Source organism: Cannabis sativa, chromosome 5, assembly GCF_029168945.1.
Source record: "Cannabis sativa cultivar Pink pepper isolate KNU-18-1 chromosome 5, ASM2916894v1, whole genome shotgun sequence".
In the NCBI taxonomy this organism is placed as follows: domain Eukaryota; kingdom Viridiplantae; phylum Streptophyta; class Magnoliopsida; order Rosales; family Cannabaceae; genus Cannabis; species Cannabis sativa.
Genome location: NC_083605.1, coordinates 17,039,232 through 17,057,867, shown reverse-complemented (window position 1 = coordinate 17,057,867; position 18,636 = coordinate 17,039,232). Strand labels below are relative to the sequence as shown.

Genomic DNA, 18,636 nt, shown 5'->3' with positions numbered 1-18,636 from the left:
CTATCATGTTGCTAGGTCATACATAGATGAAAGAAGATTGTAAATATACCTGTTACAAATTATTTACTTGACCAAGGGAGCCATCAGATCATTAGATCTGGCAACAAGTTAACCATGGCTATTTGCAATCAAGCAATAATAGGTTTTGAAAACTTACAAACAAGCTAAACCACATACTCCTGCAACAAGGTTAGCTGAATAGTTGGATGTAGGATTTATTTAATTTTAAATTAAATAATTTCGAAAAAAAATAATTAATTAAATAAAAAAATATTTTCGAAAATTAAAAAATAATTTGAAAAATTCGGAATTAAAAAAAATTAAATTTAAAATTTAACCTACAATTTTGAAAAATTAGGTTTCATCCAACCTAAATATCATTTCAAAATTTGCTAACTACTTTTAAAAATTAAATGTTATTTTATAAATAAAAATTAAATAAAAAATTAAAAAAGATAAATGAATATCTTTTTCAGATTTTAAATGTAATTTAAATAAATAAAATAACAAAATTTAAAAGTTAGCAAAATATCTTACATCTACTTAAAATTACATGATTATAGTTATCTTATTTTAAATTTAAATAAGGTCAAATTATTTAAAAAAAGATTTAATTTAAAAATTTAAAATCTGACCTTAAATTAGAAAATAAGATAAGATATAATCAAATTTAAAAATAAGATAGATAATTAAGCAAAAAAGATAGATACTAACTATTTTTAAATTCAAATTACACTAATATCATGAATTAAATTTTAAAAAAATATTAAATTAATTCATTATGATAATTAGAGTTGAATTAGGAATAGTAATAGTATAAATACAGAACTACACAAAAAATCGGAAGTTAATTTCATGAAAAAGCATGAAAAAACAAAGAAAAACGAAAAAATTGCAAGCTGTACGGACGGGATACTGTGCCTACCCGTCCGCGCGCGTGCTAGGGCTGTTTGGGCGTGCAAACTCGGTGCAGGGGAAATCAGCATGATTTCCGCGCGCGCAGGTGGTGCAGCGACACAACCCGATTTTTTCAAAACTTCAAAAAAATCATAACTAATTCAAATTAAATCGAAATTGAGTTCTGTAAAAAAGTAACTTGCTTAATTTTTTCCATACTATCCAATAAAAATAATTCCAGAAACATATATTTAATTATTTTTCACGAAAATTCACAAACATCAATAAATCATCAAATAACACTCAATACAACATGATACCATCCAAAACATCAAACAATCCTTTTAAAGTCCAAATTTCTTGCAAGCAAATCAATTACCATGGCTCTGAGGCCAGTTGCTGGAAATTATTTTACTAGGATCTTAGATCTACTCACAAGTATGTTAATTAACACCCTAAATATGAACTTTCTAAAACGATGAAATAAACACATATAAAGTTTAGTAAACCTTACATTGGGTGCAGCGGAATAATATAACTCCTTCCGTTCAGATATCTAGCCCTCGATTCATTTTTGTAGCAGAGCATTATCAATATCTGAACCTGGATCTCTTTCTCTGAATCTTTAGTGCTGAAAGTCTTTCTTCACGATCTTCCTCACTATGATTGAGGTATCACTTGCTGTGTGTGGGCACTACTCTCACACTAAGGATTTCAAAATTCAAGAGGGAAGAGAAAGAAGAAGTGGGGGCTAAAGATAGGGAGAGAGAAAGGCTCAGGTTTTTCTATAAAGGAAAAATAGAAAATTTAAGTATAATTTTCCTGAAGCCTTCACTATCTTTTTATAGCATTCCACTAGGGTTAGGTTTGAATTATTTGGAATTAAAATAATGAAAATATCAGTTTAAAAATTCAAACCAAGTGGCCGACCATGTAGAGTAATGGGCCTTACTTGGATTTTGCAATTTTCTCAATTCTACATCTGATTTTCTCAAAAACGCCAATTTTCAAATTGAACCATTTAAATGCCAATTCTAACTATTTAATAACTATAAATAATTATTAAATAATATTGTAATTTATCATATTTATTAATTGAAGCATAAAAAGTATCATAATTAACAAATATGCCCCTAAAACTCTTTCTTTACAATTTCGCCATTACTTAGTGAAAAATTCACAAATAGACATAGTCTAATTTGAGAATTATAATTGATTAATCAAAACCAATTATATGAGTCTTACAAGAAATATTATCTCAACTAGTGCGGGGACCATGGGTCTATATAACCGAGCTTCCAATAAGCAGATCAACAATTTATTACTAAAATTCACTAACTTATTAATTCTTCGTTGAATCCACGCATAGAACTTAGAATTGCACTCTCAATATATAGAATGCTCTATATGTTCCACCATATAGACACATCATTAGTTATCCATTGTTATAATCCTAATTTGATCAATGATTCTCTATATGAATGATCTACACTGTAAAGGGATTAGATTACCGTTACACCCTACAATGTATTTAATCCTTAAAGCACTTAACCCCGTATAAATGATATTTCAGCATATGTGAAATGAGATCTCCACCATTTATTTTTGTTTGGTCAAGCTCTAAGGAGATCATCCTTTACTTACTATTCGCCAGATAGAAGCTATAGATTCCATGTTCATGTTAGCGCTCCCACTCAATTGCACTACCGTGTTCCCAAAATTTACGTATCACCCTGACCCAAAAATAGGCTTAACTAACAAATCAAAGAACACGAATAGCCTCTTGAGATTGAGCCTAATCATAACAGGATTAAGATCATTTGATCTAGGATCAACTAGGCGATATTGACTTGAATAGATATTACGGTAAGTTTAATAAATCTAAGTCAAAGTTCAATATCGGTCCCTTCTGATGCATACTCCATGCATCCAACCTGAGCTTTACTTTAACCCATGACTATGTGAACATAGCACTTCTCCAAATGCAAGTAAACTCTGTTGTAGATTATCATATCAGTAAAACCCTGTGTCAGATAAATCTAGGAAATTTTATTCACATAGTCATGTTTACTTTCCAATGTGTTAACAGCACAATAAACAGGATCAAGTATGTGAAAAGGGTTTCAAATGAATTCATACATTATGTACATATAATCATGAAATAAATCATGTGAACCATGCAACATTAAATGTTACTTCTGATCTATATTAATAAGTAAATCTGATTATATTGAAATGAGTTTTATTTAGGGCATAAAACCCAACATATATATATTGTTTTTTTATTAACCTACAGTGACGTGTTAACTATGACTGAGTATATGTATCCCAATATGCATATCGCGTCACTATATCCTCTTTAAAAACACCTATAGTGAGGTGCTAGGAAGGTTGGGACACGCTTTCCTAGTCAGTCCTGGTTGACTCTATAGGTTGGCATTTTTAAATGAAAAAAAAAATAGAAAATTATAGGTACTACTATTTGGTGACCTTTCATATTTTTAGTGACCTACATTACAAGAGACTAACATAAAAAATATAGAGTCTAATTATGCAGGTCACTAAAAATCAATCCTAACACTTTCGTGACGCGCACAAAAGAGTGAGTCACTAAATAATGTCACTAAAAGCCTCAGTTATAGTAGTGTTATTGTAAGTATTAGAATAAATTGATCTGACCTTGAAGGGAAATTTGATATTGATATTAAACAAACAAGCTACCATAATTCTGACAGGTTTTGAGAGCTTGGGGTCTCACCATTTGATGTTTAAATCAATAAGCAGACTAACCATAAACATAGTAAACCACTCAAGAAAAATATATAACACTTACATGTCAAACCAAAAGTAAAAAAATCTAACATAGTGTCTTGTCTTTTGACATCGTTTAATTGTTTTCTCTGAGTGTTTTTGTGTTTGTCTTGTTTGTTTTATGACTTGTTTTGATGGCTTCGCATCAAGTACTAGTAGCGAATATGGAGGCACAGTATGCCACTGTTACGATTGACGGTGAAGATAACATGTATCAATTGTTTGATGCACTGGTTGAGGATTCTGAGATTGATGATAGGTGGTGTTTTGTGGGATGTTTTTCACGAATCGATGTATCGACTTTCAAGCAATGCAACACAAAATGGCATTGCTTCGGCAACCAGGTAGAGGAGTTTACATGAAGGAATTAGATCTACATAACTATACATTGTAGTTTTATAATGAAGTTGATATAAAGAGGGTCATTAAAGGTAGCCCATGGACGTTTGATAGGGTGCCTTTGATATTTGAAAGACTCAAACAAGGAAAAATCCCCTACTTGTTCCTCTTAATCGTTTTGAGATGTGAATTCAACTCAGCGATTTGACAGTAAGATTCATGTCCTCACATATGGTCAAGGGAATTTGAAACTGTGTTGGAACTTTTGTCAAATCAGATACAAATAGCATTTTAGGGTTTTGGCGTGATTATTTAGGCATTTTTCTGAAGATTTGTGTGGATGTCCCATTAAAACGCAAAATGAAATTAGAGATGAAAGGAGGCCTGATGTTTTATTTGAGTTTTAAGTACGAGGACCTTACCACAATCTATTTTATTTGTCGGATTCTTGACCATATAGAGTGGTTTTGCAAAAGATTATTTGATACCCCATGGGAACAAATAGTTTAACAATACAATATAGAGTTGAAAGCGGCACCACAAAGAAGAAATTATTCAATGGGAGAAAAATAGCTACGTTTGGGAGTCACAACTAAAGGAGGTGCTCAGACATTTCCAGGTGATAGCTCAACATCCATGTCCATGGAAGGAATAAATCATGTTGCACAATTTAAGGAAATTAATTTGGGAGGACGTAGACTGAATTCTAACTCAAGATTGATGCAAAGAGTGGATACAGTTGGAGAAGAATTATTCTTTTTGGGGGCAAATGAAAAAGTTTCGAGCGATGGATTTTCTTTATAGAAAATAAAAGGAAAAGACTTGATAGTAATAAGTCCATTGGGCCTGGAGCTGATGCTAAAATGCAAATGGGCCTAAGTTGAAATGGCATACATGATCTTACAAAAATTGTTAACAATAACGGGGCATTAGAAAAAGATAGTTTTATTGAAGGTTTAAAAAACTTTTGTGGGGCGGGTATTGGTGTCCAAGCCCGCCAATCATTATAAATGTTTTAAGTTGGAATTGTAGGGGCTTGGGAACCAACGGGCTATTCAATTCTTATGTGAGATTTTTTCTGAAGAGAGACTCAATTCTATTTTTTGTGTGAAATAAAGCATAATAAAAAGAAGGTGGATGGGTATAGCCCATTTGTTGGGCTTTGATGGTGTTTTTGCGGTTGACTCTTGTGGGCAATCAGGTGGGTTGGCTTTTTTATGGAGAAAAAAAGAAGAGGGGGCTAAGGGGGCTCAGTGGTTTGTTGGGGATTGTTCTCTTATCTCGGTGGTTGGGGAGCACTGGCTGCCTAACTTCAATAATCCTTCTATTCTCTCTTCACGTCTGAGTTTAACTAATGCCAAGGTGTGTAAATTCGCTTGTTGTGAGGGGATTTATTGGGACAATGACATTCTTGAAGACTTGTTTGACTAAAGAGATAAAGAGTTAAATAGAAAGATACCTCTTCAGATCGCTCAAAGATCTTACCATCTTGGTGGAGTAAAAAAAATTTTGGCAATTACAATGTTAAGAGTGCATACAAGCTGCTTCAAGCATTGAAAGGAACTTGGGATTCAGAGGATACAATAGTAAAAAAAAATTGGAAGAAGCTTTGGGCTTTAAAATTCCACCAAAGATGAAAAATTTATTGTACCAGGCTGGCAGGGAATGTCTTCCAATAATGGTTCAGCTTCAAACCAAGAGAGTAGACGTCAGTTCTCTGTGCCATGTTTGTAATGTGGAGGAAGAGACTATTTTGCATGCTTTAATTTCTTGTACTTGTGCCGCTTCCTGTTGGGAAAGAGAAAGAATTGGTACTGATTTACAACTAGACTTTACATTTCTTGATTGGTGTATTTCTTGCTTTCAGCTTGTGGATTTGGATAAGAAATGCTTAATTGTGGTCATCTGTTGGGCCCTTTGAAATGCGAGGAATGATTGGGTCGGACAAAAGAAGGCGACAAGGACTGATAGAATACTATCATTAGCAGAAAGGTACGTTCATCAATGAAGAAATTTTCAAAACTCAGAGATTGAGTCATCTTGGTCTAAGTTTCAGTTGGGAGATGGAGTGGAACAATGGACGTCACCATCGTTGAATAGTATTAAGGTCAATATTGATGTCTCTTTTTTTTATGAAGGTTGCAAGTTCGGCCTTAGCTTTGTGGCTCGTGTTTCTAGAGGCTTACTTCTTGAAGGTTCCACAACCCTTCATAATTTGGCGGCCACCCCAGAACTTGCTGAAGGCTTGGGATTTCGCGACGCTCTAAGCTGGATCAAAAAGCGTCAATGGCAACGAGTGATTATAGAAACAGATTGTTTGACCATTGTGCAGGCTTTGCGGAGTTCCGCTAATATGATTTTTTGGTGTTTGGACAAGTGATTAATGATTGTAAAAGTTTACTTTCTCTTTTGTGAAATATTTCTATTGTTTTTGTTAAATGATCAGTTAATATGGTGGCTCGTAACTTTGTTAGAGCTTTTATATTATATCATGTTTAGAAGATGTTCCAACTCACTTGTTATCTTGTTTGATAGTTAATTTTAATGCAAAAATTTCCATTCAAAAAAAGCCAAAACAATAAACACACAATAATTAGACTAAAAAAATTGACAACCCAGCCAATTAATTCTATTGAAACAATTTACTTCTCGTAGCATAGGTGAAACGCATCAAGGGTCTAACACACCAACTAAACAGTGTGATGTGGAATTCCATCCAGTTTTTGATTGGATCTTTTTCGTCTACCGACTAAAACAATCGTAGAGAAGCACCCTCCAAACTTTCTTCAACAACTGCTACTTTCGCCTTCTTTGGTTCGATGATATGATCGTAGAAATATTCGTCAATGTGAAGAATCCAACCATAGTGATCCTCAATGATACGCCATTGTAGAGTCCCCAAGACCGGGTACCCTAATACCACAATGCTACCCAGCCAAGTCACAACAGAATGCTTCTAGAAAATAGGGCACCAAACAGAAAGGAAAAAGTAGATAAAAAGTAATTGGTACATTTGATATTGTATAATAGCTGAATAAAAATGCAAAGAAAACAATGAAACACGAGGTGCTCGAGAGACCTCAACTCTCCCGAGAGGCAATGCTGAATCTCATACAATTTCTATACCCCTCTCCTATATATAATGCTCAATTGCAGCCTACTCCCCCTACGATTACCCATTTACACTGTTTATTTAAGGCCTAATATACTGTCAATTAGTACATAATTGGCTTCATTAATTTCTTCTAACATAGCAAGTTTACTTGACCAAATACGATTGGCTTCCGAGATAGAGAAATATATTCTTCTAGTTAATGCATACTCCGGTTATATTTGCGTCAGATCTAAATAAAAAAGGTAGATACAATCACAACATATCTATTTCGAGAGCACATGCTAATAACGCATGTATTAGTTAATTCATATATATAAATATATGTATATATGTATCTATTGTTTGTTTATTCATTTTCCTAGCTGATTCTTAAGAGGACCCAAAACAATTATATAGATGATTATAAATCGTGATCTAATTAAAGGTTCATTCTCTGAATTGATTTCTAATTTTTATTACTCCCCACACTTAACTTGACAAAATTCTCTTAGCTTTTTTATGTACTAAATAAAAAGTAAAAGAACCAACAAATACTATATCTGCAAAGCCATAAACAATAGTAGTGGTGATATAATGAAAATAGACGTAACAGAACTTTTAGTAATCAGAAGATGAAGAAAAAGAAATTGTATTGAATTGAATGAATTACAACAGAACTGATATATATATATACAGACTCAAGCTCAGTAACAAACTGAGTAAAACAAACAGAGGACAAAGAGGTTAGGAGGTTAAGAGAACTAACTAACTCCAACAGAAATAACGACTTCTAACTAACCAAGACACGTGTACACTTCACCTTATATTCTAAGACTCCCCCTTAAGGTGGAGTGTAGATATCATACAAACCCATTTTATCCTTGAGAACTTGAAACTGAGTAGGCAGAAGTGCCTTAGTGCAGATATCACACCGCTCTTTTGCCGGAAGTGTGAGATGTCTTGATGATACCCTCTTGAACCTTTTGTCTAACAATGTGGCAATCAATTTCTATATGTTTAGTACGCTCGTGAAAAACGGGGTTGGTTTGCTATTTGTTGTCCGCTTTATTATCGCAGTGTAATATAGCAAGGGATATTCATGTTCAATCCCCAATTCTTTGAGCAAAGATAGCGACCAAACTAACTCACAAGTAGTGTTGGCCATTGCTCTATATTCGGCCTCTACCGAGTGAAGATCTAGACACAATTTGTTGTTTCTTGCTCTTCCAAGACACAAGGGAATCACCAAGAAAAACACAAAAACCCGTGGTAGACCTTCGAGTGTCGATGCATGATGCCCGGTCAAGCATCGGTATAAGCCTTTAGTCGATATGCGAGTTTGCGGGTAAAACAACCCCCTGTGTGTTCCCTTCACATATTGGAGGACCCTTGAGCAAGACATTGAGATGAGTAGTCCTAGGAGAAGCAAGAACTCGGCTTAGTTTATTGACGAGAATAAGCTAAGTCGTGCCTTGTTATGACTAGGTATTGTAACTTCCCAATGATTCTTCTATAGAGAGTAGGATCGGCCCGGCTTGTCATCACTATCTTGGCTAAGCTTTAAATTAATTTCCATGGGGGTATTTACAGATTGCGGCCTAAATACCCGAGATCCTCCAATAGTTGCAATGCATAGTGTCTTTGAGATACAAAAATCCTTATTAGACCTTGCAATCTCAAGGCCAAGAAAGTACCTAAGTTCTCCAAGGTCTTTCAATTTAAATCTATTATTGAGTCTGATTTTTAAAGCTTCAAGGTCTTTGATGTTGTTGCTAGCAAGAATAACATCATCCACATAAACTAGTAACAAGATCAAACTAGATCCATTTTGTCTAATGAATAAAGAATGATCCGAGGCAGAATGTTTGAACCACTTCTTCAATAAGAGCCGTGGAGAACTTTTCGAACCATTGTCTTGAAGCTTGTTTAAGACCATATATTGATTTTTGAAGCTTGCAAACAGCCCTTGGTGGAAGCTCCCCCTTAGGACTATACCCTTGAGGTATAGTCATATACACTTCTTCATGTAAATCCCCATGCAAAAAGGCATTGTTCACATCTAATTGATGTAAGAACCACCCTTGAGTAGCAGCAAGAGCTAGAATGAGTTTAACAGAGACTAACTTGGCCACAGGTGCAAAAGTGTCATTGTAGTCTATGCCTTCTTGTTGACTATAGCCCTTTGCTACTAACCTTGCTTTACATCTTTCAACACTTCCATCAGCATTATATTTTATTTTGTACACCCATTTACACCCGATTGCATGATGATGAGGAGGTAAGGTAACAATAATCCAAGTTCCATTTGTTTCCAGAGCAAGAATTTCAGATGCCATTGCATTATCCCAAACTGGAATTCCTTTAGCTTGGTGGTAAAATTCAGGTTCAAAAAGGCTAGAAATGGCAAGTATGCTTGCACGAAATCTAGGAGACAACCTGCTGTAGTTGATGACTTTAGACAAAGGATGTTCAGTAATGAGAGGGCTGCCCTGAGATGAAACATTGTTAGTAGACAAAAAGACATGATAATCATTTAAATATGATGGTCTTTTGGAGTTTCTGCTGGGTCTGTTGGAATTAATAGCAGCAGAATTTTGATATTCTGTGCTGTCATGGGATTCTGGTGCAATATTTGTGTGTTCTGGTGCTATTTCAGGTTGTATAGATGGTTGTGACAGGTGAGAATTGTTGGTGGTAGTAGCAGAACTAGGAAAGAAATCAAGGGATTCATGGGACATGGTTCCTGCAGTCACAAAAGGAAAGATTTGCTCATGAAAAATTACATCTCTAGAGCAGAAAACTCTATTTGTGTTTAAATCCAACAACTTATAGGCTTTCATTCCCATGGGATAACCTAAGAAAACACAAGCAATGGCTCGGGGAGCAAACTTAGTTCTGGCAGCACCTAAAGTTGAGGCATAGGCTAAACACCCAAAGGCTCTAAGATGATTGTAGTTGGGGGTTTTAGAATTTAGAATTTCAAATGGGGATTTGTGTTTGAGATTGGGAGTTGGTGTTCTATTTATGATATAAGTGGCAGTGTTAACACATTCTCCCCAATAAGGTAGAGGGATGTGAGATTGAAAAAGAAGTGCCCTAGCAACATTCAACAAGTGTTGATGTTTTCTTTCAACAACAGAGTTTTGTTGAGGAGTTTGGACACAAGAATGGTGATGAATAATACCAAGAGAACTGAATAGTTCAGGGAACTGAAGTTCTTTGGCATTATCCGATCTTATCCCTTTAATTTTAGCACTATATTGGGTGTTGACAAGTTTAATAAAGGCTGGTATAACATGTTGTGCATCAGATTTATTCTTAATGAGATGCACCCATGTATACCTAGAGCAATCATCAACTATAGTGATAAAATATCTAAACCCTTCAACAGTAGAGACATGATAGGGACCCCAAATGTCTATATGAATTAAATCAAAACATTTCTTGGCAATATTATGATTAGATACAAAAGGTAACTTCTTTTGTTTGGCAAAATGACAAATAGCACAATGGAAATCAGGACAACTAGAGTAATGAAAATTCAGCTCTTTATTCAAAGAAAGATTCTTTACACAAGAGGCATGGCCGAGTCTATAATGCCATATAGTATCACTACTAATTTTTGAATTGGTAATGGACAAAGCAGTAGGAAAAGTGGCTAAGGCAGTAGGAGAATCATTGTGTCTTAGGAGGTAGAGTTGTCCAACACGCTCACCCATCCCAATCACTTGACTCTTGGAAATATCCTGAATCACACATTTGTTAGGGAGAAAAAGGAAAGAATAGTTAGATGTGTTGGAAAGAGAGGTAACAGAGAGCAAGTTGCAATGAAATTTAGGAACACAAAGAACATTTTTAAGCACAATATTAGCAATATGCACAGTTCCAACAAAAGAAACAGCAATGTATCTACCATCGGGCAACCCAACATTATTGATTTTAACATTGTTTTCCACACTATGAAACAGGTTAGGATCACAACATACATGGTGAGTGGCCCCTGTATCTATTATCCAAGTAGATTTAGGGACACAAAAGTCATTACCAGAGACATTTGAGACAATGGGCTGATCTGGAGTCTGGTTTAGAGTGCTGTTTTCCTGCACTTTCTGAGTCAACATGGCAATGAGCTTTTGGCATTGAGAGGAAAAATCATGTTCACCTGTGGCTCCTTCTTGACTGTCAATATGCCCAGAAAAACTAGCAGTGGATCGATCATGTTGCTGAGAGGATCGATCACGCTGCTGGTTTTGTTGATTGCTTGGCTTATTAGGAAGATCTTTAGGCACTTTACCATGTAAACGATGCCAAGGAGGATATCCATGCAACCTATAGCATTTGGCAGCAGTATGTCCAACAAGACCACAGTGAGAACAAGTGGGTTTTCCATTCGTCTGGTTATTTCCACCTCGGTTTCCTTGTGTATTTCCTGCAAACTGTCCAGTATTTTCATTAGATTTTGGAATTTCAGGTTGATGATTAGTGATACCTCTTTGCCTTTCTTCTTGGATGACAGAGGCAAAAGCCTTGTTTACATTGGGAAGAGGATCTTGGAAAAGGATCTGAGATCTGGTACTGGAATAGGACTCATTTAGACCAATGAGAAACTCAAGAACCTTGTCTTCATCCTGGTAAGCCTGAATAGTTTTCATAGCGCCACACGAACACAATGGTTGTGGTCTGTATTCTTGCAGAAGTTCCCAAAGACTCTTGAGACGGGTGTAGTAGGAGGTAACATCATTGGAGCCTTGAGATAACAGCTGCAATGATCTTTTTACCTCATAAATTCTTGGGGCATTTCTTTGTTGAAACCTTTCCTGTAGTTCAGACCATATGTAAGACGCATCATCCATGTACATTATGCTTTCTGCAATCGAGTTGGAAACCGAATGTAAGATCCATGAAATAACCATGCTGTTACATCTTGTCCAGGCCTCATAATCTTCATCTTCTTCATCTGGTGCAGGGAGTTTTCCATTGATGAATTTCATCTTGTTCCTGGCAAGCAAAGCCACCACCATCGATCGACGCCTGCAGAACCGTAATTTTCGTCCATAGGTAAGAACCCGGGAACAAGATTAACGAGAGGATTGTCACCATGATTTAAGAAATACGGGCCGCGAGATCATCACCGGGTGAGCTGGCGAGTATTCTGATCAAGAACAGAGAATCGATTCGAATCACCATTGTTGGTGGTACTACGGGTCTGAGTTCCACCTCCTCTGGCCATGGTCGAAGATCGAACAACAAGCGGAAGAGTCGAAGAGCACACTCAGTCGAGTGGCTCTGATACCATTTTAGTAATCAGAAGATGAAGAAAAAGAAATTGTATTGAATTGAATGAATTACAACGGCGATATATATATATACAGACTCAAGCTCAGTAACAAACTGAGTAAAACAAACAGAGGACAAAGAGGTTAGGAGGTTAAGAGAACTAACTAACTCCAACAGAAATAACGACTTCTAACTAACCAAGACACGTGTACACTTCACCTTATATTCTAAGACCCAGCAGCTAGTCAGTAGCGTTTAGGCAGCTTTTCTTATTTTGGTCATGAAAATCATATAATTACTCGACATAAAAAGCGCAAGCTCTTTCAGTTTCTGTCACATTTAGATCCTTCAGGATATAATATCTTATATATTAATCCAAACAGATGCATATACGTATGTCACTTTGTCTCTTTTTTTGCATCCATGAGTAGGACTCACAATCATACATTTCTACTAGAGAAAAACCTACTCAGTACTAGTACTTTTGTCCACTAAAACAGAGCCAAATACAAGACCCTTGATAGCAAAACCCTTGCTCAAACATAACATTTTGCATTTCTCTATCTCTCTTGTAGAGAATACTTTGTACTGCTTTTCCAATTTTGAGAGTACTGGTATGTTGAGCCTTAACATTGATATAAAACAAGGATGTGGGGAATCATATTATTTTATTAGGCTAGCTTTTCACAAAACTTTCCATATAGCATTAAAAATTATAGAGCAAAATATCTTTATAATGAAAAAAATTTCACTCGGAGGTGATTCCAGGTGGCCTATATTTAGACACTGAAATTTGTTTGTCCAATTAGTATAATGAAATATATTGAATCTGTAGTGCGTGACGATATCATTCCCTCTTCCCATGAGATGACAAATAACATTGGGAACGCTTTCCTGTCAACAATAGAAAAGACAAATACTCCTTAAGATGGTTCCAAATTTTAATTTCTCTATTTCCAAAGCCCCTCGTTGTGTATATACTCATTATTTGTAGCCCTTATTTGCAAAACAATTTTTTAATTAAGAGAGAGAGAGAGAGTGTGTGTGCTTATAAGATTCCAATTTTTGTTCACTCATCCTCCCAATGAACGGCCTTGGCTTTTCTTTCATCATACCTCTCAAACTTATGCTACTCCCTCCTTCTTCCCTTTTCTCTCTACTAAAAATATAGCTCACTCAAAATCCCTCTCCTTCTCTTTCACCCCCGTTAAATATTTCTTTTTTCCCCCTCACGACCTCATAGCTTCTTTTATCTATTTTTTTAAAGAAAATTGTAGCACCAGAAAAAAGAAAAACAAGACTAAAAACAAAAGTAGGAGGAAAAAAAAATACATAAGAGTATTGCCATTAAATGCAATAATGGCTATTGATTGTATAAGTACCATGACTACCACAAGCAAATCATCCATGCCTCGTCATGTTTCGAAAATAGATGAGCAACACGACGATCATACGAAGCAGCTAGTTTTTGATGCTTCGGTACTTCGAAACCAGTCGAGCATACCCACCCAATTCATATGGCCAGACGAGGAGAAGCCCTGTGCCAATGCTCCAGAGCTCCATGTACCGCTCATAAACTTGGGGAGCTTTTTGTCTGGGGACCCGGCAGCAGCAATGGAAGCCTCGCGCCTTGTTGGCGAGGCTTGTGAAAAGCATGGATTCTTCCTGGTTGTCAATCATGGCGTCGATTCCAAGCTCGTTTCTGATGCTCACCGCTACATGAATGAATTCTTCCAATTGCCACTCCAGAAAAAGCAGAGAGCACAGAGGAAACTAGGGGAACACTGTGGCTACTCCAGCAGTTTCACCGGTCGTTTCTCTTCGAAACTCCCATGGAAAGAAACGCTTTCTTTCCACTACTCCGCTAACAAAAACTCCAACAACATCGTCCAAGACTATCTCCGAAACAAAATGGGAGAAGAGTTCGAACAATTGGGGTACGATTAGTAAAAACACGAAACAAACACTATTACTCTGTTTTTTCATATTTATTGGTTATGTTTAGAAACTCATCTGTTATGTTTACTTTGTTTTAATCAGGAAGGTGTACCAGGATTACTGCGATGCCATGAGTAAGCTTTCTCTTGGAATCATGGAACTTCTGGGAATAAGCCTTGGTGTAGGCAAAGCTCATTTCAAGGAATTTTTCGAAGATAACGATTCTATAATGAGACTCAATTACTACCCTCCATGCCGAAAACCCGATCTTACATTAGGAACCGGACCTCATTGTGATCCAACATCTCTAACCATTCTCCACCAAGACCAAGTGGGAGGACTCCAAGTATTCGTGGACGACGAATGGCATATCATTGCTCCAAATTTCAACGCCTTTGTTGTTAACATCGGTGACACCTTCACGGTAACTAAATATCTAACTTACTTCTTTTTAAACATGTAGTAATGTATTTTTATTATTATTGCTTTAGAAATATATTCACTTTTTGTCAAGTTATTAATTAATTTTTTGTTGTTAAAACTTTATGAAGGCTCTTTCGAATGGAAGATACAAAAGTTGTTTGCACCGAGCAGTGGTTAATAGCGAAGAGTCAAGAAAATCTCTGGCATTCTTTTTATGTCCAGGGAATGATAAAGTGGTAAGTCCACCAGGTGAGTTAGTGGACCATTCAAACCCTCGTGTTTACCCGGATTTCACTTGGCCTATGTTTCTTGAGTTCACTCAGAAGCATTACAGAGCTGACGTAAAGACCCTACAAAACTTCTCCAATTGGCTACGACAGAACAACAACTGAGAGAGATAATTTTCTTTTTTAACATATACAAAATCTGGGCTTCTTATGGGATCGATCTCTGTCTCTCTCAAATGCCTACAAGAAAAAATGTTATAAACAAAACAAACAGAAAAATTGATGTTGAGGAGAGTGATGATTGAGATGAAGGAAAAAAGTTGGGTTTTCTTTTTTCTTTATTTATTAAATTTCGAAACCACGAAAGAAGAATGTATTTTTAATGTGTCAGTTTAGTTAGCTATATAGCTTTAGGGATTAAAAAGGTACGACAGTGAGGTATATGAAACCAATAAAAAATGCTGGGCTCAACAACAGCTAAGTTTTGTAATTTTTCTTCCATAGTTTTATTATATAAAAATATATAGAAAGCTTATCATTAGCTAGTAATATTATAAACTACTGTCTTTTGAAGAAAACCGATGAGCTATTGCAATTAGAAAAAAGCTTTGCCCAGATCTTGATGCACAATTAATCTGTTTGTGGGTGTCGTGTCCATATTTGATCAGAATTATACTTGGAAGGAAATGAAAAAAAATAATGTAGAGAGAGAGATAGATAGATAGTATTTATAGTACTAGTGGAAGTAGTGTAAACTGTCTCAGTTGTTAAATTGATTCAATTTTGTTTTTCTTATTTCATGTAAAATTAAATGTGTAGATCGATCTGATTTCTCAAATATTGTAGATACAATATTCATGTTCTCGTTTCTAAACAAATTTAAAATAATCCAAACAAATTATATAATACAATTTTATGCAAAAAAAAAATAATAATAATAATAATAATAATAATAATAATAATAATATATATGCATATAATATAATACAATGAATTAATAATTACTCGTAGGGCACGTGCAAAATTTTTAATTACTCACTTATAAAATAGGGTGATTCTACAATGCACACTCTTAAAAGGGATGTACTGATACCCTCTTAACTTGTAAATAACTCATCCTAAGATCTACCCAACCAGTTTTCTTACTCACTTATAAAATAGGGTTATTCTACAATGCACTTTTTTAAAAAGGATGTACTGATACATTCTTAACTTCTAAATAACTCATCGTAAGATCAGCCTAACCAGTTTTCTTACTCACTTATAAAATAGGGTGATTCTACAATGCACCCTCTTAAAAGGGATGTATCGATACACTCTTAACTTGCTTCGGTCTCGAAAAAGATTTTTTAGTCTAATTATTTTTCATATTCATGTACATTATAATTATTTAAGATAATCTACAAAATTTTAAAACATTTCGAATAATTTACAATATAGAAAATAATGTTCAAATAGTCTATTTTACACGCGTATAAAATAAAATAGTCACGCATGCAATACACTGTTTGAACATAGTTTTTAGTGTGTTAAACTTTTCCAAATTTCTTAAAATTTTACAGAATGTCTTAAATAACTATAACGTACATGGCCATGAGAAAAAATTTGACTAAAAATTATTTCGGGTGCTAAAACAGATTAGGGTGCATCAATGTATCCATTTTAAGGGGGTGCATTGTAGAATTTACTTATAAAATATACCTCAATAAAAAATTACCGGTGATTCTACAATGCACCCCCTTAAAAGGGATGTATTGATACACCCTTAACTTGTTTCTGCATGCAGAAGAATTTTTTAGTCTAATTTTTTTTCATATTCATGTACGTTATAGCTATTTAATATAACCTATAAAATTTTGAGGAATTCTGAATAATTTACAATATAGAAAACAATGTTCAAACAGTCTATTTTACACGCGTATCAAATAAGTAGTCACGCGTGCAACACACTGTTTGAACGTAGTTTTTGGCATCTTAAACTTTTCCAAAAATTTTAAAATTTTGCAGGATGTCTTAAATAACTATAACGTACATAACCATGAGAAAAAATTTGATTAAAAAATTATTTCGGGTGCTAAAACAGATAAGGGTGCAGCAATGTATCCATTTTAAGGGGGTGTATTGTAGAATTTTCCAAAAATTACTTTTCTAAAAAAATTTAGGGAAATTCTATAATGCACCCCCTTAAAAGGGATACACTGATACCTCTCTATCTGTTTTAGTATCCGAAATAATTTTTTAGTCAAAATTTTTTCATGGTCATGTAAATTATATTTATTTAAGACATCTTGCAAAATTTTAAGAAATTCGGAAAAGTTTAACACACCGAAAATTACGTTCAAGTAGTGTGTTGCACGCGTGACTATTTTATTTTATACTTGTGTAAAATAGACTGTTTGAACATTGTTTTCTATATTGTAAATTATTCTGAATTTCTTAAAATTTTGTCGGATATCTTAAATAGCTATAACGTACATGAATATAAAAAAAATTAGACTAATTTTTTTTTCTGAATGCCGAAACAAGTAGAGGATGCATCAATACATCTATTTTAAGGGGATGCATTGTAGAATCACCCAAAAATTTATATTACATCCTAAATCATTTATTCTCTATTTTTATCTCCATATCATTTACATAGGTATATAAATAAATTAAAAGAGACTTCAATAAAAGAAAGAAAGTGGTGGAATTATAAAAAAAAAGAGTAAAAAAAAAATTAATTCAATATAACTCAATAAATAATTGTACAGTACCATATTAAGTAATTATAAATTTTTTTCACATAGGATAATATATGGAGAAATAGTTTAATTCTCTTTAAAATAATTTTAGAATAGTTGATTCAATGTATGAACTATTTGAGTATCTTTAGCTATATATTTAGAATAATTATTAATTTTATCTTGTAATTTTTTGATAATATTTATTTTATTCCTTAAAATATATGACTTGTTAAGAATTTCTTTTGAATTTTTACATTTACAAATTTTTAGTCCTTCTATTAGGTTTTGTTTCATTATTTTGTTTAAATAATGATGTGTCTTTGTAAATTAGTAACTTTCCTCCTTAAACATTGACAACTATCAAATCGTTTCCCCTTAAAACTAAAATGAGAAAGATTTAATATTTTTTAGTAAATCTTAAAATATTCATTTAGATCTTAAAAAAATTCATTTTCAATGATTAAGAAAATTAAAAAAGAAATTAAAATTTTAAACTAATTAAGCGATTTTAAAAAAAAATATTATTTACTTTTTATTAAAAAATTCATTTAGATATTAAAAAATTAATTTTTGTAAAAGCTAAATTTTACGGGAATAAACTTGAGTTTATTTTATTTTTCTCAAAAACTATAGATTTGTTTAAGTAAACATAATATTTTTTTAGTTTGATTTCTAATTTTTTTTTAAATAATTTTATATTTTTATTGAAATTTTAATTATTTTTCTTTATTTATTAAGATAAGAGTTCATAAATATAAATAAGTTCGATTTTTTTGTCAAAAAATATTTATTATTCAGTTTAAATTACTTATTGAATTTTCAATAATTTTAATTGATTTTTTAATATATCCTGTTAATAAATAAAATAAAGTTTGAAAATATTTTTTAGAAATAATTTATATTT

The 18,636-nt window shown here is 33.8% G+C and overlaps 1 protein-coding gene across 1 annotated transcript; it reads left to right on the top strand.

Annotated features, from left to right (window-relative positions):
• Positions 1-13,487: 13,487 nt before the first annotated feature.
• Positions 13,488-15,541, top strand: LOC115715725 (gibberellin 20 oxidase 2). The gene is made up of 3 exons (XM_030644392.2): positions 13,488-14,355; positions 14,459-14,780; positions 14,908-15,541. Exons 1-3 carry the CDS (start codon positions 13,778-13,780, stop codon positions 15,169-15,171), a joined length of 1,164 nt encoding a protein of 387 aa, XP_030500252.2. The 5' UTR covers positions 13,488-13,777; the 3' UTR covers positions 15,172-15,541.
• The last annotated feature ends 3,095 nt before the right edge of the window (positions 15,542-18,636 follow it).